The sequence below is a fragment of the Hemibagrus wyckioides genome, linkage group LG14 (assembly GCF_019097595.1).
Source record: "Hemibagrus wyckioides isolate EC202008001 linkage group LG14, SWU_Hwy_1.0, whole genome shotgun sequence".
NCBI classification, from domain to species: domain Eukaryota; kingdom Metazoa; phylum Chordata; class Actinopteri; order Siluriformes; family Bagridae; genus Hemibagrus; species Hemibagrus wyckioides.
This window is the reverse complement of record NC_080723.1, coordinates 4,851,176-4,876,401: the sequence shown is the minus strand read 5'-3', so window position 1 is coordinate 4,876,401 and position 25,226 is coordinate 4,851,176. Positions and strand designations below refer to the sequence as shown.

The following is a 25,226-nucleotide window of genomic DNA, read 5'->3' as shown; positions in this document are numbered from 1 at the left end:
ATCAATGCACCTGGAACCTGGAGATATATTTCACTGAAAGCCCATCACGTTTTCCCTTTCTCTCTCCCTCAAGCAAAATGATTAATGTACTTACTTTTTTATACAGATGTGATTTTTTTTGTATTTATGTATGGTTCTCTTTATGTGAAATGATTGTATTTGTTCACAAAAGCAGTATATCGCTTTATAAATGAGTATTACCTACTGAAATGTATCACACACACACACAAAATCCCTCGTAATTCATCCATTTCATTGGGAACTCAAGAGCCATAGAGTTTTGCTTATATTGATTGCAGTGCTTCTTCCTCCTGAATGCGGATGCATGGAGACTTCTGGTGTACAGTTTGAAGAAGAAGAAGCCTTTATTAGCACCACACATACATTACAGTGGAATTCTTTACTTCACAAATCCCAGCAAGCACAGGGGCAGCACCCCTGGAGCAGAGAGGGTTAAGGACCTCCAGTGTTAGCTTGGCAGTGCTGGGGCTTGAACCCTGACCTTCAGATCAACAACCCAGAGCCTTAATCACTTGAGCCACCACTGCCACCATTGCCCCCACCACTGTTTGTACTGAATAGTGGGAATGGAAAGATTGGAAAGATGGGGAAGAAAAGCCCCCAATGGCTACTTCTGTCTATCAAAGTGAGTGGGGAAGGAAAAAAGCTGGCAAGAGCCTTAGAGAAAGATTATTAATGAATCCAAAGTCTCTCTCAAAATAAGGTATATGACAGATATATCTAGCAGATTTACATTCCGCTTGTAATATTGGTGTTCCCCGGCTGTTAATGTGGTTACAGTTCTGTATACCACTTACATGATCACTGCGGTCCTGCTGATATTCCCTGCCCACCACTGACCACTTCCTGTGCCAAGTGTGCTTCTCTGGTGGTGATTTAAACTGCTCTGGCATCTCTCCACTAGAGCTCTTATTTTCCATCAGCAGGAGAGCTTCCTCTTCCTCTCCATCTCTCTCCCTGTCTCTCTCTCTCTCTCACTCTCTCTCTCTCTTTTTCAGTTCAGTTCACTTCAAAGGGCTTTGTGGGCATGACAGTTTTGTTGTGGTATTGCCAAAGCATCCAGATGATTCCAGTAATAATGAAATAATGAAAGCTAGGATGTCATCTCCTATTCTATTCCCATGTTTTGTGTGTGTTTGTATATAAAACACACTAAAATGATCCTCTTGCTGAATTCAGAGTAACCAACACAAAGCTGGCTCACATTAGAGAAATGTTGGGAATGAATAATAAAGGTCTGGCAACGTTTCAATTTTTTCAGGAGTCGTTGGATGAATAAAATTTCAAGCTTCTACCTTTTCTGGGAAGGAAACGTTCCGCTGTAGGATTCTGTATAGAATCATTAAAAATATATATTTAAAAAAAAAAAAAAAAATACTTCAGACTGCTAGATTTTTATTCTAAGAATTTACATTATTATTCTTAACTTTCCAATCTCTTACAGGTTTAAATACACCAATCAGGCATAACATTATGATCACTGCCAGGTGAAGTGAATAAGACTGATGATCTCCTCATCATGGCACCTGTTAGTGGGCGGGATATATTAGGCAGCAAGTGAACATTTTGTCCTCAAAGTTGATGTGTTAGAAGCAGGAAAAATGGACAAGTGTAAGGATTTGAGCGAGTTTGATGAAGGACCAAATTGTGATGGCTAGACCACTGGATCAGAGCATCTCCAGAACTGCAGCTCTTGTGGGGTGTTCCCGGTCTGCAATGGTCAGTATCGATCAACAGTTGTCCAAGGAAGGAACAGTGGTGAACCGGTTACAGGGTCATGGACGGCCAAGGGTCATTGATGGACGTGGGGAGAGAAGGCTGGCCCGTGTGATCCGATCCAACAGACGAGCTACTGTTGCTCAAATTGCTGAAGAAGTTAATGCTGGTTCTGATAGAAAGGTGTCAGGATACACAGTGCAGGACGGGTCAGGGCTGTTTTTAGGCAGTTGGTCATAATGTTATGCCTAACTGGTGTTTAATGTCTTTCTGCACAATGCATGTCTTTTCCAGAGTAAATTAATGATATATTTTGCTCTATTCATGTAAATCACTGTAAATGAGCATATAGAAAGAATTTGTTTTAATTTGCATGTGGCATTTTCATTAAAACACACACACACACAATGTAGGTCTTTAATGCATGTTAATAAAAGTAAATAAATAAATATGGGGCAGTTTGACTGATACAGCTCTCACAGTCACACAGTGCCCTCTATCTTCAATGAGAAATAGAGTACACACACACACACACACACACACAGTATTAGAATACATCACTGAGAAAAAGTAGCATTGTTGTTATTCTATAATCAAAAGTTTAACAGCAGACTAGACATTACACCCTTATACATGCCATGTGACTTTTTCTAAAGCATCTTCTTTGTTCTCTAAAATTTTTATAATGAATGTGTATAATTATAGTCTATTTTCCAGTATCCTAAAACAAGAACAAGAGTTTTTTATTATCACAACACTTTACTGTATCAGGAAAAAAAAAGGATAAGCAAAGTTTCATATTATTCTGAAGCCAAAGCTGACAAGGGATATTAAAATCATCCAAATGTTAGATAAATGAAACCCTTGGAACAGAAATTGATTAGAAATCATGTTAACAATACACAGTACTGTTCATATTTTTGCTGGAATTCCCAAACCGCCTAAATCTAACTGGTTAATCGTCCGGCAATCAATGCAGTTTTTTCCTTTCCGTCTGATTCAGGCCACACAACACTAGCATGTGGAACAAATCTTAAACACACAGCAGAATCTCTAACTCCCATTCTAAACCGCAAAACACTGACCGCATCACGTGGGAAATGATTGTTCGATCCTTATGTGTTCTAGAAAAATAGTTTATTATTTCATTCTGTCTGTCTACAGACTATATAGCAAAAGAGATTTATCTACCTCACTCCTATCCTGTGCTTTGATGCCTGCTCTTGGTGAGCTAAGCCATGCTGTCACTACTTCACAACCACTTCAAAACCTAATAACACCATAATGAAATTCAGACACAGATCAGATCAGATCTGTCCGTCTAATCATTTAGCAATTGCTGAAACTCTGTGCAGATAGTAGTTATAGAAATAGAGACAGTACAAATGTGTAAATTACCATATATTCCAATGTTGTTGTTTCAGCTGCACCATATTTGGGGTCACCACAGAGGATCATTTTGTCCACACATTTCAATTTGGCACAGGTTTTACACTGGATGCAACCCTCCCATTTAATCCAGGCTTGGGACCGGTACTGAGAGTTAACTCTTCAGTGGCTGGGTTAGTGCCGTGCCCAGGAATCGAACCCGGGCCTGGCAATGAGCGCACAGGACCCTGCCGCTGGACCACCAAGAGGCACAATTACTATATATTCTAATATGGCCAAATCATTTCTGTCATTATTATTCTTATTCTGCTATTTTTATTTCATTTAAGCGGTTAAACCAAATTTTTGACACTGCTCCTGAGATCTCAACTAAATCTCTCAACAACCAATCATTTGGATAAATTCATAAACGTCATGGCAACCTCTTCCCTGCTGAAACATCATGAAATCTTGCAAGATGATATAGAAATAGAAATAGAAATAGCCTTTATTTGTCACATATACATTACAGCACAGTGAAATTCTTTCTTCGCATATCCCATCCTTGGAGTTTGGAGTCAGAGCGCAGGGTCAGCCATGACACAGCACCGCTGGAGCAGAGAGGGTTAAGGTCCTTGCTCAAGGACCCCCCAATCTTCGGGTCAATGACCCAGCGCCTTAACCACTTGAGCCAGCACCGCCCCTAATATGATATGGAGGTCATGATAAAGCAGGACATTTGAATGAATGCCCAATTAATAAGAAAATAATAGAAATAATAGAAATAGTAGTTGCAAAACTCCAGGGTTAGGGGATTGATTCCCACCTCCACCCTACTTGCATGCATGTTCTTTCCATGCTTTGGGAGATTCCTCCTCAGTCATGACAGGTGATGTAGGGTGTTTGGCATCTCTAAATTATCCAAAGGGTGTGTGAGATTGTGCCCTGCGATGACCCTGTGCAAAATAATCTGATGATGCCGTGTTGTTTTCTTAATGTCCCCACCACTAGAGGGCAGCATTGAGCTCTGTATAAAAAATATATAGTTAATCCGTTTATAACACTTCTATAGCATTAAACCTATATCTTCTTACATGTTTTTTGACATGATTTAACGTCTAGAAATTATGAATAATTTGAATCATAATGTTATATAAGATCATGTGCAGATTGATATCTGGTTGAACGACAGTTCTCATCTGACACCTACAGGGGGAAATGACCTATAAGAGAGGAAGTTGGCCAATATGGGAAAAACCCACAAGGACACGAAGCAAAGAGGCTAATTACTGCTAGTTTGGCGGCTGATTTATCTGTCAGAGTGCTGTAAAAGTTGCGTTTCTGTTTTAAAACGAAAGAAAAGCGTGTAGGACGGCTTGACTGTGTAATAAGCTAACGGGTGAGTATGAGCTCCAGTGTCACTTCAGAGACTTTGGTGCGGAAGCTGAGCCACTCGACTCTCCGCAAACTCTCTGACTTTCTGGACCCGCAAGACGCGTGGAAAAGTGTCCTGGTAGATATACAGAAAGACAACGGGGAGCCGAGGTACACCCAGCTACACCTCAGGTACGGTATTAATGAAAACTGCTCTTTATTTCAACCCTTTACGCGGTTCCAGGGTTTATTTCTGAGACACACTTCCTGGTAAATAACGGACGACTGATTCGATACATGATGTGTCGGCTCGTGTCGGTTTGGGAATCGATTCTCCGAAACTCTTTGTATCAGCTACTTGATAAATATGAAAAATGTTATGTTCAGATATTACTATATGCCAATACGTACAGCACAGTAACACAGTCCACTGTGCAAACTTTGTCGTGTCGGTTGAAGCATGAAATCTTTCAGTGGATCAGAAAACATGTTACCAATCCAGTACTACACTATATTGGCAAAAGTTTTGGGACACCCCTCTCCAAATCATTGAATTCAGGTGTTCCAATCACTTCCATGGCCACAGGTGTATAAAAATCAGGCACCTAGGCATGCAGACTGCTTCTCCAAACATTTGTGAAAGAATATGGCTCACTCTCAGGAGCTTGGTGAATTCAAGCGTGGCACCATGATAGGTTTCCACAAGTCCATTTGTGAAATTTCCCCACTGCTAAATATTACACCTAGTGGTATTATAACAAAGTGGAAGCAATTAGGAACAACAGCAACTCAGCATCGAAGTGGTAGGCCGTGTAAAATCACAGAGTGGGGTCGGAGCATGCTGAGGAGCACAGTGTGTAGAAGTCGCCAACTTTCCGGAGAGTCAATAGCTACAGACCTCCAAACTTCATGTGGCCTTCAGATGAGCTCAAGAACAGAGCGTAGAGAGCTTCACGGAATGGGTTTTCATGGGCGAGCAGCTGCATCCGAGCCTTACATCACTAAGTGCAATGCAAAGCGTCGGATGCAGTGGTGCAAAGCGTCGGATGCAGTGGTGTAAAGCACGCCGCCACTGGACTCTAGAGCAGTGGAGATGTGTTCTCTAGAGTGATCAATCATGCTTCTGTGTGTGGCAATCCGATGGACGAGTCTGGGTTTGGCGGTTGCCAGGAAAACGGTTCTTTTTTGACTGCATTGTGCCAAGTGTAAAGTTTGTTGCAGGGGGGATTATGGTGTGGGGTTGTTTTTCAGGGGTTAGGCTTGGCCTCCTAGTTCCAGTGAAAGAAACTCTCAATGCTTCGGCATACCAAGACATTTTGGACAATTTCATGTTTCCAACTTTGTGAGAACAGTTTGGGGATGACCCCTTCCTGTTCCAACATGACTGCACACCAATGCACAAGGTCCATAAAGACATGGATGAGTGAGTTTGGTGTGGAGAAACTTGACTGGCCGGCACAGAGTCCTGAACTCAACCTGATAGAACTTCTTTGGGATGATTTAGTGCAGAGACTGCGAGCCAGACCTTCTCGTCCAACATCAGTGCCTGACCTCACAAATGCGCTTCTAGAGGAATGGTCAAAAATTCCCATAAACACACTCCTAAACCTTGTGGAAAGCCTTGTTGAAGCTGTTATAGCTGCAAAGGGTGGGCCAACTCCATATTAAACCCTACGGATTAAGAATGGGATGTCATTAAAGTTCATGTGCATGTAAAGGCAGATGTCCCCAAACTTTTGGCAATATAGTGTATCTGCCCTGATGGGATGCTCAGTATCAGATCTGTTACATACTCAGTATGAAGTGAAGAATGAAAACAAGTACAAGGATAGAACAAGTAACCAAATAATCCGTACTGTAACCAGGATTGTGCATTTCATGAAGAAATTTCGGAGAGATTGCACATCTTAACCAAGTCCCTGATGTTGTTAAAGGATTGCTAGGTGGTTAGTAGGTGGTTTCTATGGTACCTCATGTAGTCGGTAGTTTATTGCTAGGTTGCTGTTAGCCCTTATGAGATGTTTTGTACAGAAAAAAAACTGGTAGATTTCTCAGAACAGATTACAGACATGGCATCGTTGTTGTTTTTTTTACTGTTTGCAGGAGATTTGAAAGGTTGGTGGCCCAAGGTAAAAGTCCTACAGTGGAGTTGTTGTATGATTGGGGTACCACAAACTGCACAGTTGGGGAACTGGTGGAAATTCTCATCAGACACAAGCTGATTGCACCTGCCAGAGTGCTACTGCCAGGTAAGAACATTTATCCAATTATTAATGCCTAAACAAGTACAGTGTATTATTAACAATAATAATAATAACAATAATTGTTAAATAAGAAGAACAATTTGGATTGGTTTAGGGAATATTCGTAGGTCTGTTTTGTGGGGCCCTTTATTAAGAAACCATGGGCAAAAACTTGTTAAATTCTTCCCTTTTTTTTAAGATTTCTTCTCTCTTTAAGTAAAAACTCCAATTTTGCTAACACCAGGAAAGACACAATTGCTGCGGGATCCCACCATCAACTTGATTAAAACAATAAATATGGGAGGTTAGGGTCCAACTAAACTATTTTACCATTAAAATGAAGCCAAGCTCTTAAATGCTGTTTCTGGGGAAAAAAAATCTCTTGGCTTAATAATATTATTTTATTGTTTCTGATTATCTAGCTACTAGCAATATTGTAAACCATAACATTTTATTCCTAGGCTTTTAATAGTTCCTTTATGATTATTTTTTTTACTATTAAACCCTGCTCAAACACCACAGCCCAAACATGTTTATGACCTAAAACTCCTAAAAGTTTGAAATGTTCATCATTATTAAAAAATCCCGGTTATTATTGATCTGCCTCTGAATTCAGATGTAACTGCAGCACCTGTTGCCACACATTGGAGGGCAGTCGAGGATCCACCCACTGAATATCACCAGCAGCAGACTCAGATTTGTCCAGTAAAACTCGATAAAGTAAATCTAACAGAAGAAACGGCTCACACGATACCTGACAGCACCACCGGACCAGAGACGAGTCAAGAGCCTGATGAAGAAGGTATAGCTCTCCTTGGGTGTTCACATCATTTTGGAATTACAGTACGATATACACACATTAGTGTGTACCAGTCCTAATCCGATACTGACATCTTCTCAGTATTGAAGAAAAGCTTTCTTAATGGAACTGAAGTGACCAGTTCAAGAAATTGCGATATAGCCATTTACTTGCAAGCTTAGGTAATTATCTCACATATTGTATTACTGAGAGAAACAAAACCACAAATAAAGAGAAAAATAAGCCTAGTTCATTTAATGATTTCTATACAGTAAGTCATCAGGCTCTACACTAAGCTCTAATCATATTCTCTGCTTTCTGGAATCCAGGTTTCTACGCCTTCACTTATCACGAGCTGACAAAAATCACAGGGAACTGGGATGAACGGCCAGCTTCACTGGGAGGCAGCAGACTGGGCGAGGGCGGCTTTGGAATCGTTTTCAAGGGTCTGCACAACGTCAAGCATGTGGCAGTAAAGAAACTGAATTTAGTAAGTATTCGAGTGATGGACATACAATATAAAAAGCAACAATAAACACCATTTTATGAGCCAGTGTGCAATTATTTTTGATCTTCTGCATAAAGGTAGATGGCCTGTCTCCTGAGGAGCTCAAGTCTCAGTTCAGTCAAGAGATTCAAACACTGAGGAGGTGAATTAACAATAAGTACTCGGATCTTTTCCTCCCTACTGCCTGTGCATGTGTCAGTCTTTTCCACTCGTTTTCTATATCAATATCTCTCATAATAACAGCTGAATATTTATCATTTATTCATGTTGGGTTTTCTAACTGCATCCTGCCTCCTGTATTTGTTCATATGGTCGCACACTAGACGGATAAGTGTGTGTTATTTTGTCTTTTCAGGTTAAAACATGTGAATCTGGTGAATATGGTTGGTTATTGCAGTGATGGCCAGTATCCATGTTTAGTGTATGCTTACATGTCTAATGATTCATTATTGGATCGATTAGCATGTCTGGTAAGTCATTAAATACAATCTTATACCTAAGATCTTTGACTTTTTTGTCTTTTGAGTGGATTATTTTTTAAAAAATGAAGCTGTGAAATGAAGATGTTTTGTATAGGTCAGATTTGGGAATCACACATCCTAGTCTGAACCCTTTAGCTATTACCTTTTTTTTTCCCAAAACAAGAAGATACATGTTCTATCCTAATTGTACATGCATTTGTCAATATAAATCTAAACCTTACAAATTTGATGTTATTTACAGCTCTTCCAGCTGTTTCATGTTCTTTAAATAAACATTTTTGGATAATCGTGTGTGCAGGAGGGAAGCAGTCCTTTATCCTGGCAGGTGAGGAGTGCTATAGCACTCGGAACAGCCAGAGGCCTCGAGTACCTTCACCAAAACAACCACATACATCGGGATGTGAAAAGGTACTCCATACCTCCAAAATCCATACATTTTAGAGTTGGTACATTTCATTTCTATCATTTAGCAGATGCTCTTATCCAGAACAGCTTACATTTCTAATTTATACAACTGAGCAGTTAAGGGTTAAGGGCTTTGCTCAAGGGCCCAGCATTGGCAGCTTGGTGGTGCTGGGATTTAATCTCTCAACCTTCTGTTCAGTACATAAACAATATATAATTACTTCAGTAATGACATATAATGACATTCAAGACATGATAAATAGCAGTTTTGCTGGGTGTCTGGCAGACACATAATACATGCATAGCTAGCACAATGGTCAAGGGAAAGCTGTAATATGCAGCCCAGTCCGTGTTCTGGTTGCCTGCAAACCTTGTTGTGTATACTAAAATGTGATAGCTTTTAAATGAGGTAATAATAAATAAATAATATGGTGACCATAGACATTTCTGTCCTTAGCTCTGTGTTGTTTTGTAGCTATATGTTATGTTTCATGTAGCACCAGGGTCCTAGAGAAACATTGTCTGCGTCAGCTATATATGGTTAAAATGACAGTAAAAGCTTCTTGACTTATCTTTTTGTGTCTGAGATTCAGGGTGTGTCCTCAGTAAAAAATCAGCAAGTTGTTGGCCAGGAGTCATGAGACTAGCATTGACAGGGCTCTCTGAGTAGAAGTGATGGTCTCCTCTGTCAGTCAGATATTAGCCAATCATGGGCATCTGTGAGATCATGTATGAAGAACAGGTCCGATATCACATTCCTCTGAGTGTGTTACAATGCCCTGTGCTGCAGCAGTGCGAAGATGCTTCTGTTTTGGAGACATCATTGTGTGAGCCATGCTGGTTGGTTGAGGTCATGTGACGGGAAAGAGCTGACTGATTTGTGTGTCCTTTTTAGCCCTGAACACCATCACAAACGGTGCAATTTGTGCAATGCAAACAATCAGACTTTAAAAGTTGAATGAAGCAGGTTATTCGACTCGCAGCCCCAGGCACAGATTGTTTTCATACGTGGTGTGGACTGCACCTAGGTTCACCTCACCCAGCTGATATTTGTACACACATACCAGACTCGTGAAGTCCTGTAGATGGCTTCTGGCATCCTCAAGAAAATCTGTAATGAATATAAAGAATAATGCGGTGCTTTTAAAAAAATTAATGTGTTTTTTTCTTCGCAGTGGGAATATCTTGTTGGATGAATCTTTCATTCCCAAGATTTCAGATTTTGGTTTAACACGTGCATCGGCTAAGCTCTCAAGCACGACAGTGATTACTGAGAAAATCGTAGGGACGACGGCTTACATGGCACCAGAGGCCCTGAGAGGAGAGATCACCCCAAAATCAGACGTCTTCAGCTTTGGGGTGGTACGTCAATGCTGAATACCTGACAATTATGTAAAGAAGTAGTGATAGAAACATTTTGTGTCTATAGAAAGGTTTGAATTCCGAACTTTTTGAGATAGAAGTCATTTGTAATTCAACAAAGTAAATCATATAGTCAACATACAACTTGACAGTAAATAGACATCAGTGAGTGTTTTATAGCGCTAACGAATAAGGCATGCACTCAGTACAGTTAGATCATGGTAAATATGACATGCTGGTTCTGCCAGGTGCTGCTGGAAATTCTGTCTGGACTTCCTCCTGTTGATGAAAACCGCGACCCAAAACTTCTGGTCAGTCCTCAGCACATTCTCATACTAATATTCTTACACATTGTGAATCATATTCATGCAGCATAATCACACACACCTCCTCTGCTTGAAAGACGATAAAAGAGAATGTTTGGACGAATTTCTGCTGTTACGATACGGTGGACCTGTAGTACATTTTGTTTACAACATTAAACCTCTGTTCATAGCGATTTTAGATTTATGTACCTGCGCTGCATTTCTGTAACATCGTCTTTCTCAGATGGAGATGAAGGACGAGATCGAGGATGAGGAGATCACACTGGAGGAGTTTGTAGATAAGAAAATGTTGGACTGGGATATAGAGTCTGTGGAAACGGTGTACAACGTGGCCAGCCAGTGCCTGAGTGAAAGGAAGAACCGGAGGCCACTGATGAAGGAGGTGTGTTTTGCAAAAAACATCTCAAAAAATGTTCATGTTACTATTAAACATCTGACAAACATATACCAAATCATAGTACTTTAGATGGCTTCAGTCCTAGAAAAACACACAGTTTATTGATTAATCTGTGCCAATAAACTAAAACTCAAATACTGTATGTGTTTAATGTACAAGCTTTGACAGTACAAGGAATGCCTTAGTACCACATTTGCAATGTTTCTCGAAGCATACATACACCGATCAGGCATAACATTATGAGCACTGACAGGTGAAGTGAATATCACTGGTGATCTCCTCATCATGGCCCCTGTTAGTGGGTGGGATATATTAGGCAGCAAGTCAACATTTTGTCCTCAAACCTGATGTGTTAGAAGCAGGAAAAATGGACAAGCATAAGGATTTGAGCGAGTTTGACGAAGGGCCAAATTGTGATGGCTAGACCACTGGATCAGAGCATCTCCAAAACTGCAGCTCTTGTGGGGGTGGGGTGTTCCTGGTCTGCAGTGGTCAGTATCCATCAAAAATGAGGAAAATCATCACAGTTTGTTGCATATGGGGCTGCATAGCCGCTAACCCCTGTGCCAACAATGGGCATGTGAGCATCAGAACTGGACCACAATGCAATGGAAGCAATGGAAGAAGGTGACCTGGTCTGATGAATCACCTTTTCTTTTACACTACTTGGATGGCCAGGTGCGTCGCTTACCTGGGGAACACATGGCGTCAGGATGCACTATGGGAAGAAGGCAAGCCGGCGGAGGCAGTGTCATGCTTTGGGCAATGTTCTGTTGGGAAACCTTGGGTCCTGCCATCCATGTGGATGTTACTTTGACACGTAGCACCTACCTAAGCATTGTTTCAGACCATGTACACCCTTTTCATGGAAACTCTATTCCCTGATGGCTGTGGCCTCTTTCAGCAGGATAATGCACCGTGCCACAAAGCAAAAATGGTTCAGGAATGGTTTGATGAGCACAACATTGAGCCTGAGTCCAAATTCCCCAGATCTCAATCCAATCGATCATCTGTGGGATGTTCTGGACAAACAAGTCCAATCTATGGAGGCCCCACCTCGTAACTTACAGGACTTAAAGGATCTGCTGCTAACATCTTGGTGCCAGATACCACAGCACACCTTCAGGGATCTAGTGGAGTCCATGCCTCGATGGGTAAGGGCTGTTTCGGCAGCAGAAAGGGGGACCAACACAATATTAGGCAGGTAGTCATAATGTTGTGCCTGATCAGATCAGTGTATAGCAGATATAGGTAACTGATTGATTTTTTTTTTTTTTTTTTTCTCTCCATCTCTTGAACATTTGTGTTGTGGTTTCATCTGCTAGGTGCTCGCTGAGCTGGAGGGACCTTAAACCTCAATCATCTCACACCCAACATGCAGAGTGACAAGAGCCTGAACTCTACTTTTCTGTAAAGTCTAAAATGTTATGTAAATATTTTGTACATAAGAGCTGGTTGTCTTTATTTCCCTATTACAGAAAATCAAATGTAAGCATATGGGTTTTTATATTATTCAATTAAAGAAGTCGTTTGTGTTTTAAATATTTTTATTCTTTAAAAAAAAACAATACAGAAAAAGCACTCTGAAGACCACCAAACATGAGACAAACTTCACTATATAATTCCATTTACATGATTGTTGGCTCGTGCAGATGTTCGAACAGTGGTTTAACGCACATTTTTGGCTTCTATATCGTCATGCTAGTAGTTTTCCTGACACCTTGTGCTACATTATGGAAAGTACACACACCAGTGCCTTAGAAAAAAAATGCAATAGTAGCAATTAAGAAGTGAGCTGAACAAGTTATGGTAGATACGTGTTTCAAGTAAGTCTCTGAATAAAAACTTCTGAAGCTAATTCATCTTATCATCAACCTTCTGTTTGTTTCCCTTATCTATCAGTGTACAGTGTAAAGTTTCACACAAAGCGGATTTGCAGCTTTCATTTCTACCCAGTGGGTCATAATGTTTCGCTCCCCCCCCCCCCCTAACGATGGCTATATTCGACAGGACGCCAATCTACGCCACGCTACAGCCATCAAACCTACGCCCGTGTTCTATGCAAGTGCATTAAAATGTACGTCATTTGCATAGGGAAAAAAAAAATACTTTTCTTGGCGAACGGGAAGATGAGCACGTGACAGTCAGTTATATATCAAAAATGATACTTTTATTGTGATATAAAAAGCAATGTCTAATGTTAAAATATCTGAGCAGAGTTCGTAAATGCGAGCATACAGTGTTTGGTGTTGTGTTCTTTTGAATACATCTATAACTTAGGCCTTATGTAAAAAATACAAAACTTTTTACAGACAGTTGGAATCTTTTGTTAAAAAGAAAGAAAGTGGATTCGTATGGAGATCTTTTGTTCTTCGTTCACATTTCAGAGCTTGCAGGCTCATGCTGAAGTAGTAGCCGTCCGATAATGTAACAAGCGCTCGCTGACCAATGCAAATACGTCTGATGTTCAAAATCAGCCCGGGGAAAATGGCGCCTTTTTCCTATCATGATTTCTGCTATACCAACATTCATGCTGGTGTTTCTAAACATGTAAATCTGTGGTATTTACTACAGTGATGCCAGGGTCATGTGTATGTTCTATAGTACTGCACTAAGAGGAAGAGTCCTGGCATTAATAAACACTTTTTCAATCCAATTAAAAGATTTAGCTACAGAGGTCAAACCACCACAGTTCCAATGCGTGCATAGTTCATTATGAGGCTGTTGTCTTTGTGTTGATTTAAGGGACAAAATACATCTATGCTGTGTTTTTTTTTTGTTGTTTTTTTCTTTTTTTTAAAGGTAGATAGCTTTGTGTAAAACAAGCCTCCATTGTTTGGAATGTTCCACTGGAGTACAGGGTAAAGACGGAATGTGCGTTTTTAATCGTCAGCTTCCTCGCCGTCTCCGGGATGTCGAGTGATCCTGCGATCGCCTCTCCTTCCAGCAGGACCTTTGGGTTTAGCGAACGCCTGTTTGTGCGCATGCTGTTTGGGGTGGACCTCTTCATACAGGAAGTCAGCCGTCAACTCCTCCCCGTTATCGATTTCCAGCTGCAAGGGTGAGGGAGATACATGGGGGAGAAAATAAGTGAGAACTGATATTTAAAGTATATATATATATATAAAATGAAAATGGACTACTATTTTGATATCCGCATACCTTTTTCTCTACTTCCATCTGCAGTTTGTTCTCCACCATGTCTATGAGAGGATTCTTACAGCTGGAGTAAAGCATCCTCTCTTTAATACTGCAGCTGTAGCCAGGCATCGAGTAAATAAATACTGCAACAGATGAAATATTATATAAAGCTGAATGCCTGGTTTTCCTCCAAAAAGGGGGGAGGAAATTTCATTTAAATTCTACTAAAAGACACCAACATACTGATTGTCTAAAAGCCTGCTATTTATTGATCTGATCTGCATTTGATTTCATATTTAATCTAAAATTAATCAATATAACCAAGAAAACTCTCAAGTCAAGATTTGATCCTCTTTTAGTCCTAGCCTAGCCGTTTTTGCTCTTATATACTAACCATGATCTTAGCAGAAAGCCTAGACAAGCCTTGAAAGTTCATTCTCCATTGATTTTTTGGGATTTCTTAACCTTGCAGAATGGAAATGGACTTATCTGATCAGTAATAAACAAGATAATTATTTTATCACTGCGGCTTTCGGTGCGAGACGTGTGTTTTTCCCGCAGGTGGGATAACCTTACACAGACTTTTAGTAGTTGAAGATAATGCCTTCAGATTTGCTTATGGACAAGCGCTTGGGGCATCTCAGAGAGCGTAAATGGGCTTGATATCAATATAGAGATAGAAACGAAATCAAGATAGAAACGGGGAAAAAAATAGATGTTCTTTATGAAAATATTTTTCATAGTATGCTAGGTAAAAACTTCCTTGAAAAAAATCATAGTGTCTACTTTTTTGAGTTTCTGTGGAGTCTGATTCCATGCTGGATACAGATATAACCATAGCTGCTACTGCTAGGCCCCTGAGCAAAGCCCTTAACCCTCACTTGCTCAGTTGTATAAAAAATAAGCTAATTTGTAAGTCTGCCAAATGCCAGAAATGTGAATGTAGATATCAGAGTATTCATTTAGCCCCCAGACTTCTCAAACACCATACTGTATACTCATATATATATATATATATATATATATATATATATATATATATATATACACACACACACATACACACACACATGTACAGTATGGCGTTGAAGTGGAAATGAGTTATAAAGATAGAAGACGACCATGGAGACAGGCATTTACCTATAGACTCCAGGTAGTCTCCCTCATGTGTGTGCTTGTAAAGGAAGAAGTGGTAGCGCGCAGCGTCTTTAGGAATCCTCTTGGGTAAATCTTTCAGATCTGTCAGGTCAGTGTTCGACAGCATGATGAGCTCCTTGTCGAAGTCAATTTTCTGTTGATGGACAACACAGAGAGGTAAACCCGTTCAGCCTTTTCACAAACCATTCTCATTGTCTTTGTCAGATTACTACAAATCTTTAGATTCCATGAAATCATTTCCTTGTATATCCATTTCACCCACCTTCCTGCTCTCACAATTACAGACTAATCCCATGACATGTGTAGGTTACCTCTTTGTATGTTTTTATACATACGTAAAGAGTATACAGAAAATATAAAAAGAAATAATAAAATTAATAAATAATAACAATAATTAAAACAATTATTATTATTTTTATTATTATTTTAATTATTCATATTATTATTATTGTTGTTGTTTTGTTATTATTATTGTTGTTGCTGTTATTGGTTTTTATACTTTCTATATACACTATTATTATTATTATTATGAAGAAGAAGAAGAAGAAGAAGAAGAAGAAAAAGAAGATTAAGAAAAAGAAATAAAAACAATTTTTAAAAATTTAAGAGAGAGAGAGAGAGAGAGAGAGATATGGGACTGGGGTTGATGTATAATATGTAGCATACTGTATATTCCTCAAGTATCACTTTATAACATCCATCCATCATACACAGGGTCACAAGAAACCTAGAGTCTATCCCAGGGGGATTCAGGGCACATGGCGTGCCACCCAATCACAGGGCAAAATTACACTCATACACACACACACACACACACACACACACACACACACACACATCCATTCACACAATATGGGCAATTTAGAGATGCTACAACACATGTCTTTGGACTGTGGAGGAAAACCCTGAAGCACAGGGAGAATATGCAAGCTCCTTATACACACGGGGCGGAGACGAAAATCAAAGCCACCATGCGTTCCACAGTGTACGACATAAAATATTTTTTTCTTTGTATCGTAAGTAGTAAAACTCCATGTATTCATTTCCTCCCCTTTTTTCCATTTCCTTTCAGCAACTCTTTGGTGATAGTGACACTGCATCACTGCAAATCTAAGACTAAAATCTAAAAAATCTTTTCAATGTTTCGCAAAATTCATCTGCATTTTTCAGCCATTTTCTCTTAATTATAGGTTTGTATTATATGTGGCAATGCAGGATACACAACTCACTGTGATACACTTCAAGAGCGCTCATCAGTTATTGTCTTCCGCATCTAAACCAGCTGAACTTGAATCAATAGTACTTCAGTGCATTCTCAAAACAATGACTGCATTGTTTCCTGTCTCTTCCACTCAGCTCTTTCAAACCAATACTATACACACTCGTTGGTTTGTATGTGGTGAACGTATGTGGTCATCTCAGCGATGTTCGCTTACAAGCTGGACGTAGTTGAGCTTCTTGTCCTTGAACTTCTGCAACGCCTGCATGGCTTCTCCATGCAAAGGGAACGCCACGCCCTGCAGCGTCTGCTGCTTGGTGTCCACACTGATGTCGGTCTGCACCTGCACACAGACAGCATAAGATATGCATGTGTATATACACTATATTGCCAAAAGTATTCGCTCACCTGCCTTGACTCGCATATGAACTTAAGTGACATCCCATTCCTAATCCATAGGGTTCAATATGACGTCGGTCCACCCTTTGCAGCTATAACAGCTTCAACTCTTCTGGGAAGGCTTTCCACAAGGTTTAGGAGTGTGTTTATGGGAATTTTTGACCATTCTTCCAGAAGCGCATTTGTGAGGTCACACACTGATGTTGGACGAGAAGGCCTGGCTCTCAGTCTCCGCTCTAATTCATCCCAAAGGTGTTCTATCGGGTTGAGGTCAGGACTCTGTGCAGGCCAGTCAAGTTCATCCACACCAGACTCTGTCATCCATGTCTTTATGGACCTTGCTTTGTGCACTGGTGCACAGTCATGTTGGAAGAGGAAGGGGCCAGCTCCAAATTGTTCCCACAATGTTGGGAGCATGGAATTGTCCAAAATGTCTTGGTATGCTGAAGCATTCAGAGTTCCTTTCACTGGAAATAAGGGGCCAAGCCCAGTCCTTAAAAACAACCCCACAACATAATCCCCCCTCCACCAAACTTTACACTTGGCAGAATGCAGTCAGACAAGTACCGTTCTCCTGGCAACCGCCAAACCCAGACTCGTCCATCAGATTGCCAGATGGAGAAGCTCGATTCGTCACTCCAGAGAACGCGTCTCCACTGCTCTAGAATCCAGTGGCGGCGTGCTTTACACCACTGCATCCGACGCTTTGCATTGCACTTGGTGATGTATGGCTTGGATGCAGCTGCTCGGCCATGGAAACCCATTCCATGAAGCTCTCTGCGCACTGTTCTTGAGCTAATCTGAAGGCCACATGAAGTTTGGAGGTCTGTAGCGATTGACTCTGCAGAAAGTTGGCGACCTCTTCGCACTATGCGCCTCAGCATCCGCTGACCCCGCTCCGTCAGTTTACGTGGCCTACCACTTCGTGGCCGAGTTGCTGTCGTTCCCAAACACTTCCACGTTCTTATAATACAGCTGATAGTTGACTGTGGAATATTTAGGAGCGAGGAAATTTCACGACTGGATTTGTTGCACAGGTGGCATCCTATCACAGTTCCACGCTGGAATTCACTGAGCTCCTGAGAGCGACCCATTCTTTCACAAATGTTTGTAAAAACAGTCTGCATGCCTAGGTGCTTGATTTTATACACCTGTGGCCATGGAAGTGATTGGAACACCTGATTCTGATTATTTGGATGGGTGAGCGAATACTTTTGGCAATATAGTGTATATAAATCTATACATATTAACAAAATAAATATTTTTTTATCATTTCCTAAATGCAGTTGAATAAAGCATTATATCCCTGTCCTGGATAATGAGCATGTAAAAATAACAGGGCATTAATTCAGCAGCAACTGTGAGCTCAGACACAACATGAAAGACTTGTGCAGCATTACTCGCTTCCCATAGTCACTTCCTTTTTGCAATTTCTCCTTCTCTGATTGGCTATCTACAGAAAGCAAGACATGGTCCAGCTTTTTCAGCACATTTCCTTATATGGCATGGCCTCATGACAGACTATTCCCATTGAAAACGAGGAGCTCAGCAGTTACTGCAGAGGGCAAAACAAGCTGCTGTTTAAAAATGCATGGGATTAGGTTGCACCAAGACAAAGTATAATAACCTGATCTACACTAAATATAAGAAAATAATAATAATAATAATAACACAAAAAAGATTTCAGCAAAGAACATGGTGCAAGGTAGGTTCTTCCTCAAAGCTGTTTATTCATCAACCTCTGAAGGTGCCAAGAGATCTTTTATTCTCTCACTACAAATAATTTCACAGACTCTTTTTCCTCGAAGGGAATAATAAATACGCATGTGAAAATTAAGGGTCTTATGTAAATTTCCAACACACAGAACAGGGATTTGAAAATCCTAACCAACCAGCAGCCCAGAGCAGCAGTCCTATTTACTAATTCAATCATTTTTCGAATTGTTTTTAATGGAACACATAAATGTTTTTGGCGACCCAAGTGTACCTCGCTGAGCTTAATCTGTCGCAGTTCTTCTTCAGCAGCAGTAAGTGGAAGAGGTGCAGCCTGGGACGTGAGGTACTTCTTGTATCCGTTCAGAGAAATGTCATCCTGAGGAAAAAACAGTGAAAAGCTGTTTAAATGCGAATTAGATACTGAACTCTGACTTGTGCTGTAATCCTGTCATTTTATACAACAGTGTTGTTTCCTCTCACCTTTGTTGCTCAGTTCCCTTTCTATTTTTTTCTCCCTTAATAGTTCTGCTGTAATATATCTCATGATTCACATGTTTCAGGAAGCTCCTGTTCTTTAGCAAAAATAATTATAGATTCAGACAGCTGTCTAGAGTTTACTGGACCTCGATGCTTCTCTAACCTCCTACAGAATTAGGAGTGCTTCCTACACTTTAAAGCAAATCATCACTTTCTGTTTTTATACTCTAGAGTCATATGCTGCATCTGAAGCAGTACACCGAATAAGTAGCATGTCCAAATTCTCTGTATTTATAAAACAGTAGGTGAGAAATCCCCAGATGACCTGCTGCTTCTGCTGACATTCTGCAGTATGGCACCGATACACAACACACTGCACTATCCCATAATGCAGCAGGACTCCGGCACTGCAGAGCTGTCAAAATCGAAAATGGTGGAATGCAGTGTCTCCACTCTTATTAAGTGTAACAGGTCTTAAACCTGATTCGTTGTGGTTAAACCTTACTTGTTTAACTACAGCTGGGTAAATTGTTAACTTGAAGGTTTAAAAAAGAAAAAGGTACTGAATCAAATGAAGCAGGTGACGAATCGAGTGCAGCAGGTAACTGAATCGAGTGCAGCAGGTAACTGAATCGAGTGCAGCAGGTAACTGAATCGAGTGCAGCAGGTAACTGAATCGAGTGCAGCAGGTAACTGAATCGAGTGCAGCAGGTAACTGAATCGAGTGCAGCAGGTAACTGAATCGAGTGCAGCAGGTAACTGAATCGAGTGCGGCAGGTAACTGAATCGAATGCGGCAGGTAACTGAATCGAGTGCGGCAGGTAACTGAATCGAGTGCGGCAGGTAACTGAATCGAGTGCGGCAGGTAACTGAATCGAGTGCGGCAGGTAACTGAATCGAGTGCAGCAGGTAACTGAATCGAATGCAGCAGGTAACTGAATGGAATGCAGCAGATACTGAATGGAATGAAGCAGGTACTGAATCGAGTGCAGCAGGTAACAAATCGAGTGCTGCAGGTAACTGCAGTAGTTAATGAATCAAATGCAATAGTTAATGAATTGAATGCAGTAGTTACTGAATCAAATGCAGCAGATACTGAATGGAATGAAGCAGGTACTGAATAGAGTGCAGCAGGTAATTGAATGGAGTGCAGCAGATACTGCAGTAGTTAATGAATTGAATGCAATAGTTAATGAATTGAATGCAATAGTTAATGAATTGAATACAGCAGGAACTGAATCAAATGCCGTACTGAACTGAATACAGTAGGTACTGTCACAGTGCACGATTTCACAGTACACTATTTTATAAAGACAAAACAACCTGATTGTGCAAAGATCACAGTCCTTATATAATGTACATACCTTTACAGTGCCAAAAATTTCATCTTTAATATGCCCGCCCCCAAACTCCTTCTTCACTGTAGCCCTGGTAGCAGCATAAAGCATTTTATGTCTCACCTGTCGGGACACACAATAACCAAAGTTAAATATTAATCAAATGTAAATATGAATTTTAATCCACACTATTTGAGTTCAACTACACAATCACAGTGCTGTATTTCAAAACTTCTACATGCTTATCGCACCTCTTTGTGAACATTTTTATGAATATTCTGTTAGAAATGTAGGTGCATGGGCTGTGGCATCATGTATTCTGCAGTGATAATAGTTCAGTGTTAAGTGAAAGTGAAAAGAACAAAAAAAAAAAAACAGATCTTTGTTTAGGACACAAATGTGTAGCTGACAAAGAACTGAAACTTCTTGGCAGACACTCTGCATAAGAACTTAAACAGAACTTAAATAGGGCATAAATAGTGAAAAGAGGCGAAATCTGTGCAAGCATCAGGAAACTGGACATCATTATAAAAGTACTGAGGCAACAGAGGAGAGGAAGCAGTATGTGGCCACTGACCAGTAAAATCAGCTTCCTCTGTTTGCTCTTTACACTAATCAGCATTTAGACTGTTTAAATGAAACAGCAAGACTGAACTCAGACCTGCAGACAATGTGTCAAAGACTCGGCTCTAAAGCCACACCCAGGATTTAGCTGACGAGTCCAAACCTGTTCCAGTTTTACTGTGGTATGGACGTGTTCTGTTTGGAAGTATTTTGCTTTGTGTGTACTTTAAAATTCTTACAGGAGAGTGATCTGGTGACCAGGCGATGAAGACCCACTCGTGTCCTTGACTATTAGTAGAGTCCAGTCTGTATAAAATGTAGCATGGAAGATCCTTGTCCAGAAGAGGGAAAACGAAGGAATTATAATCTTCCTCCCAACTCTTGGATGCCCGCTTGGTGTCACCGAGTGCTAGCTGTTCTATAAAGCACAACAAAATCAAAACAGTAAGAAGCAAATGATGCCATACATATTCATGTTACTTCCTTACTCTACCTCATTATTATGCAAATAAACACTAGATGAGCTGCGGTTTTGCATTAATATTTACAACATTAACACAAATGCACGTACCTCAGATACCTCAAAATAGGACGATACAAAAATATGTGCAAATTAATGCGTTATGGAGCACATACTGTAATTTACGCAACTTACAGAAGCAATGTAGGGAAATATCCAGCTAAACTGTAATCTATCATCAGTCAGAAATCAGAACTTAAATCATATCAAAAGTCATTGAATTTTTCATTGTGTCACTCTACAGCTAAGCAGTGAACTTTTAACACATCAGTAGTGTGAAGTGATAAACTGAATCTCATCATTCACACCTGATTAGGACACATTAATCAGGCCTTACATGGTAAGCCTAGCGATGTGCTGCAATACATAACGTGATCACGATACGCAGCCAGTAATAACTGCAAGAGAGTATTATTGCATATATATATATAATATATATTGCTTATAGTGTTATAGTCTCCTTACCATCTTTGATCACAATCTTCAGAAGTCTATAATCTCCATTCCTAGCTTTGGCAAATATGTCTTTCACCTCCCCAGAAGCTTGAAGGAAAAATACAAGAAAAAAAAATTATAATTAAACAACCAGCAAAACGGGAGAATAAACACCATCAGATCTTCCTATTTCAGTGTACTTGGACCAGATACTGGTACACATCGGCTGCTGAATTCCACATCTGTATCACATCTGGACCTAAAGCCTGTCACTCAAAATGTGTTTACTTCTCGGAAACATTTTGTAACGTGGCACATATTTGCAAATAAGGAACGCGAGGTGCACTTAAATGACTATATCACGCATGTGTCAAGACCTAACCCGCACATTGCCTTAAGATACATGATACCTCGCTTGAACAAGAGTAACATTACAAGAGATAGTTATTTATGCTTGAAGAATTGTTAATTGTTTTTTTTTTGTTTTGTTTTGTTTTCCAGTGCAGTGCATCTGTGAGAGCATGCAAAACTTTTCATTGCACAAGGATGAAAATCTTGAATCTTTGAGATATATGCTTCAGTCCTCTCAGATTGGAGATATACACACACACATATATATATATATATATATATATATATATATATATATATATATATATATATATATAAAATCAGGACGAGGCAGAAACATACTATATCTAGTATCTTCTATCACTAGAAAAATACTATATTATATATATAATGACCACACATGTACATAGTGGTTAGTAAGTGACCAGTGCTGGTCATGATCACGCAGGTATTTGAGGTGGATATAAGCCAGCTGTGTGGGCGAAGGCGTTGTCCACTTCCACATCTCTCAATCGAAACACTGCAAAAAGCCGCTGATACTAAACACAGATGCTGTTCGCTTTCAGTTTAGGTTCACGGACTGAACGAGGTGCCTAAAACATCACACCTCGTCTATCTCCATCACGATCATGACCCTAGTCCTGCGATACTACTACATTCCACCCTAAACCGTACTCCATGTCTTACAGCCGCTGCTCGCTTCACTGTCACAGATCAGCCAGAACCGAGTTATTTCAATGAATCTCAGCGGAAAATGTAAACTCGAAATCTTTCAAAGAAATAATACATCATGTTAGAATATAGGAATGTACCTTGAATTCCAGTCTGATGGGACATTTTTTTTCCTTTCGAGGCGATCGGTTGATGTCAGAAGGCGAAACAACCAGGAAGAAGGAAATAGAACTACGGGCACGTGACCGGCTCCGGTCAGTGACGTCACTTGTCTCGCTTCCAAAGGGTTGAGTCGCAATTGCGCATGTGCAGTGGGACGTGGACTTACCTGTTCCACTCCAGCCACCCGTGCAAGCTACTGGTGTCAGGGGCCCGGTATAGGAATATGGAGTTCGTTTATTATACACTGATCATGCATAACATTATGACCACCTGCCTAATATTGTGTCGGTCCCCCTTTTGCTGCCAAAACAGCAAAAGAGGCATGGACTCCACTAGATCTCTGAAGGTGTGCTGTGGTATCTGGCACCAAGATGTTAGCAGCAGATCCTTTAAGTCCTTTAAGTTGCAAGTTGGGGCTTCCATGGGCCTTGTGACTTACAGTACTTAAAGGATACTTACAGGACTCAAAGGATAGATTGATAGATACTCACCACATATATCACACCATATATATATTATGACCAATTCTGCCTAATATTGTGTTGGTCAAAGTTAAAAGTCAAAGAAGCTTTATTGTCACTTCAACCTTTATTTTCACTTCAACTTCAATAGCTGATGCAGTACACAGTGAAATGACACAACGTTCCTCCTGAACCAGAGGTGCTACACAGAACAAAAACAAAGTACAGGTGACGCGGACAAACATAGAGCTAAACTATACTACAAGGTGCATTCTTTAAAACCAAACATATAACGTAAGTGCAGAGGATGACAAGACAGTGCAGACAAATGACACATAACGCCAACTATGTGCAAAAGGACTGTGTTTGTCAGTGAAACAGGGTTAGGGATAGTGAATATAGCAGCAGAAGTATTTTAGTAATAGATAAATGTAAAGTGACATGTGCATGTGTCCCACTTTTGCTGCCGTTGGGGCATGGACTCCACTAGATAATTAAAAGATACTTACTGGTCTTAAAGGGCTTACAGGACCTAAGGGTACTTTTGATAGATACTGACCACTGCAGACCGAGAACACCACACAAGAGCTGCAGTTTTGGAGATGCTCCGATCCAGTGGTCTAGCCATCACAATCTGGTCCTTGTAAAACTCGCTCAAATCCTCATTTTTCCTGCTTCTAACACATCAGGTTTGAGGACAAAATGTTCACTTGCTGCCTAATATATCCCACCCACTAACAGGTGCCATGATGAGGAGATCATCAGTGTTATTCACTTCACCTGTCAGTGGTCATAATGTTATGCCTGATCGGTGTAATGTTGGCTAAAGTTGTTATATTTTGGAAAAATTTAAGAGGGGAAGTGCAAAGGAGACAAATCACTGACCCCAACATTACTGAAATTAGGCGGGGGATGAAGGGAGGGGGCGGGACTGTCAGTCATTCCGGATCCGTTCCTTGACTGGTTCCCATTTTTTATTTCCAAACACTACTTAGATTTTTCTAATGAAATCACTGCTCTTTCATCATATTTTTGAGCAATAACTCATTCTAGCATACCTTAGTATTAAAATGTACAGAAGTCTGGAAAGGCCATTTGTTATTTGTTACTTATTATATAAGATAACAAAAGTTTTCTGAAAGAAAAAAAAAGAGTTTTCTGAAATAATAAATGTTGTTTTCTTGACATAACATATTTTCTCGTTTTCTCAAGAGCTCAAGCTTTTTTCTCAAGATCAAAACACTTTGTCTCATGATGTCAAGGTGCATGATTAGGCACACATACTGTACATCGTGGATGAGAACATTTATTTTTACTTTAATCAGGGGCTGACACAGGAAATGGTTGTATGTTTGTCAATACTAGACATATTTCTTATGCAATGTCTGTCACTTGAGAGGGAGACTCAGAAATCTGCAACTATACTGTGGTCCTGAACAGGTGGTCAGTTTCATTGCCAATGAAATTTAGGAACTGGGATGCCACTATGATGTTTGATAGATGCCACCTAAATGGTTTAAGGCACACCTTCATCAAAATTATTGAGAACAAGATTTAATTATTACACTAATATATGGCAGTGTGCTACTGGCCACAGCAATGTAATGCTAGTT

At 40.2% G+C, this 25,226-nt stretch overlaps 2 protein-coding genes across 2 annotated transcripts; one reads left to right on the top strand and one right to left on the bottom strand.

The window, feature by feature from the left end:
• Positions 1-4,330: 4,330 nt before the first annotated feature.
• Positions 4,331-12,543, top strand: irak4 (interleukin-1 receptor-associated kinase 4). The gene is made up of 11 exons (XM_058408155.1): positions 4,331-4,671; positions 6,583-6,728; positions 7,339-7,524; positions 7,851-8,011; positions 8,107-8,171; positions 8,385-8,499; positions 8,810-8,919; positions 10,092-10,278; positions 10,527-10,589; positions 10,828-10,986; positions 12,327-12,543. The coding sequence occupies exons 1-11, from the start codon at positions 4,511-4,513 to the stop codon at positions 12,351-12,353; spliced, it is 1,380 nt and encodes a 459-aa protein (XP_058264138.1). The 5' UTR covers positions 4,331-4,510; the 3' UTR covers positions 12,354-12,543.
• A 778-nt stretch (positions 12,544-13,321) lies between these two features.
• On the bottom strand, positions 13,322-23,270 carry twf1a (twinfilin actin-binding protein 1a). Its single transcript, XM_058408156.1, has 9 exons — positions 23,131-23,270; positions 21,998-22,075; positions 21,252-21,430; positions 20,476-20,571; positions 18,906-19,010; positions 16,737-16,862; positions 15,283-15,433; positions 14,164-14,285; positions 13,322-14,054 (listed from the first exon to the last, which is right to left on the bottom strand). The coding sequence occupies exons 1-9, from the start codon at positions 23,153-23,155 to the stop codon at positions 13,884-13,886; spliced, it is 1,053 nt and encodes a 350-aa protein (XP_058264139.1). The 5' UTR covers positions 23,156-23,270; the 3' UTR covers positions 13,322-13,883.
• Between the last annotated feature and the right edge of the window lie 1,956 nt (positions 23,271-25,226).

Bases quoted from the DNA above. Each gene is read 5' to 3' on its own strand.
- irak4 (XM_058408155.1), top strand. From the start codon at position 4,511: ATGAGCTCCAGTGTCACTTCAGAGACTTTGGTGCGGAAGCTGAGCCAC. The intron at 8,172-8,384 runs GTGAATTAACAA...TTGTCTTTTCAG, and splicing joins GAGATTCAAACACTGAGGAG to GTTAAAACATGTGAATCTGG. The intron at 8,920-10,091 runs GTACTCCATACC...TTTTCTTCGCAG, and splicing joins ATACATCGGGATGTGAAAAG to TGGGAATATCTTGTTGGATG.
- twf1a (XM_058408156.1), bottom strand. From the start codon at position 23,155: ATGTCCCATCAGACTGGAATTCAAG. The intron at 22,076-23,130 runs GTACATTCCTAT...TTTTCCTTCAAG, and splicing joins CCATCAGACTGGAATTCAAG to CTTCTGGGGAGGTGAAAGAC. The intron at 14,055-14,163 runs GTATGCGGATAT...TCACCCTTGCAG, and splicing joins AGATGGAAGTAGAGAAAAAG to CTGGAAATCGATAACGGGGA.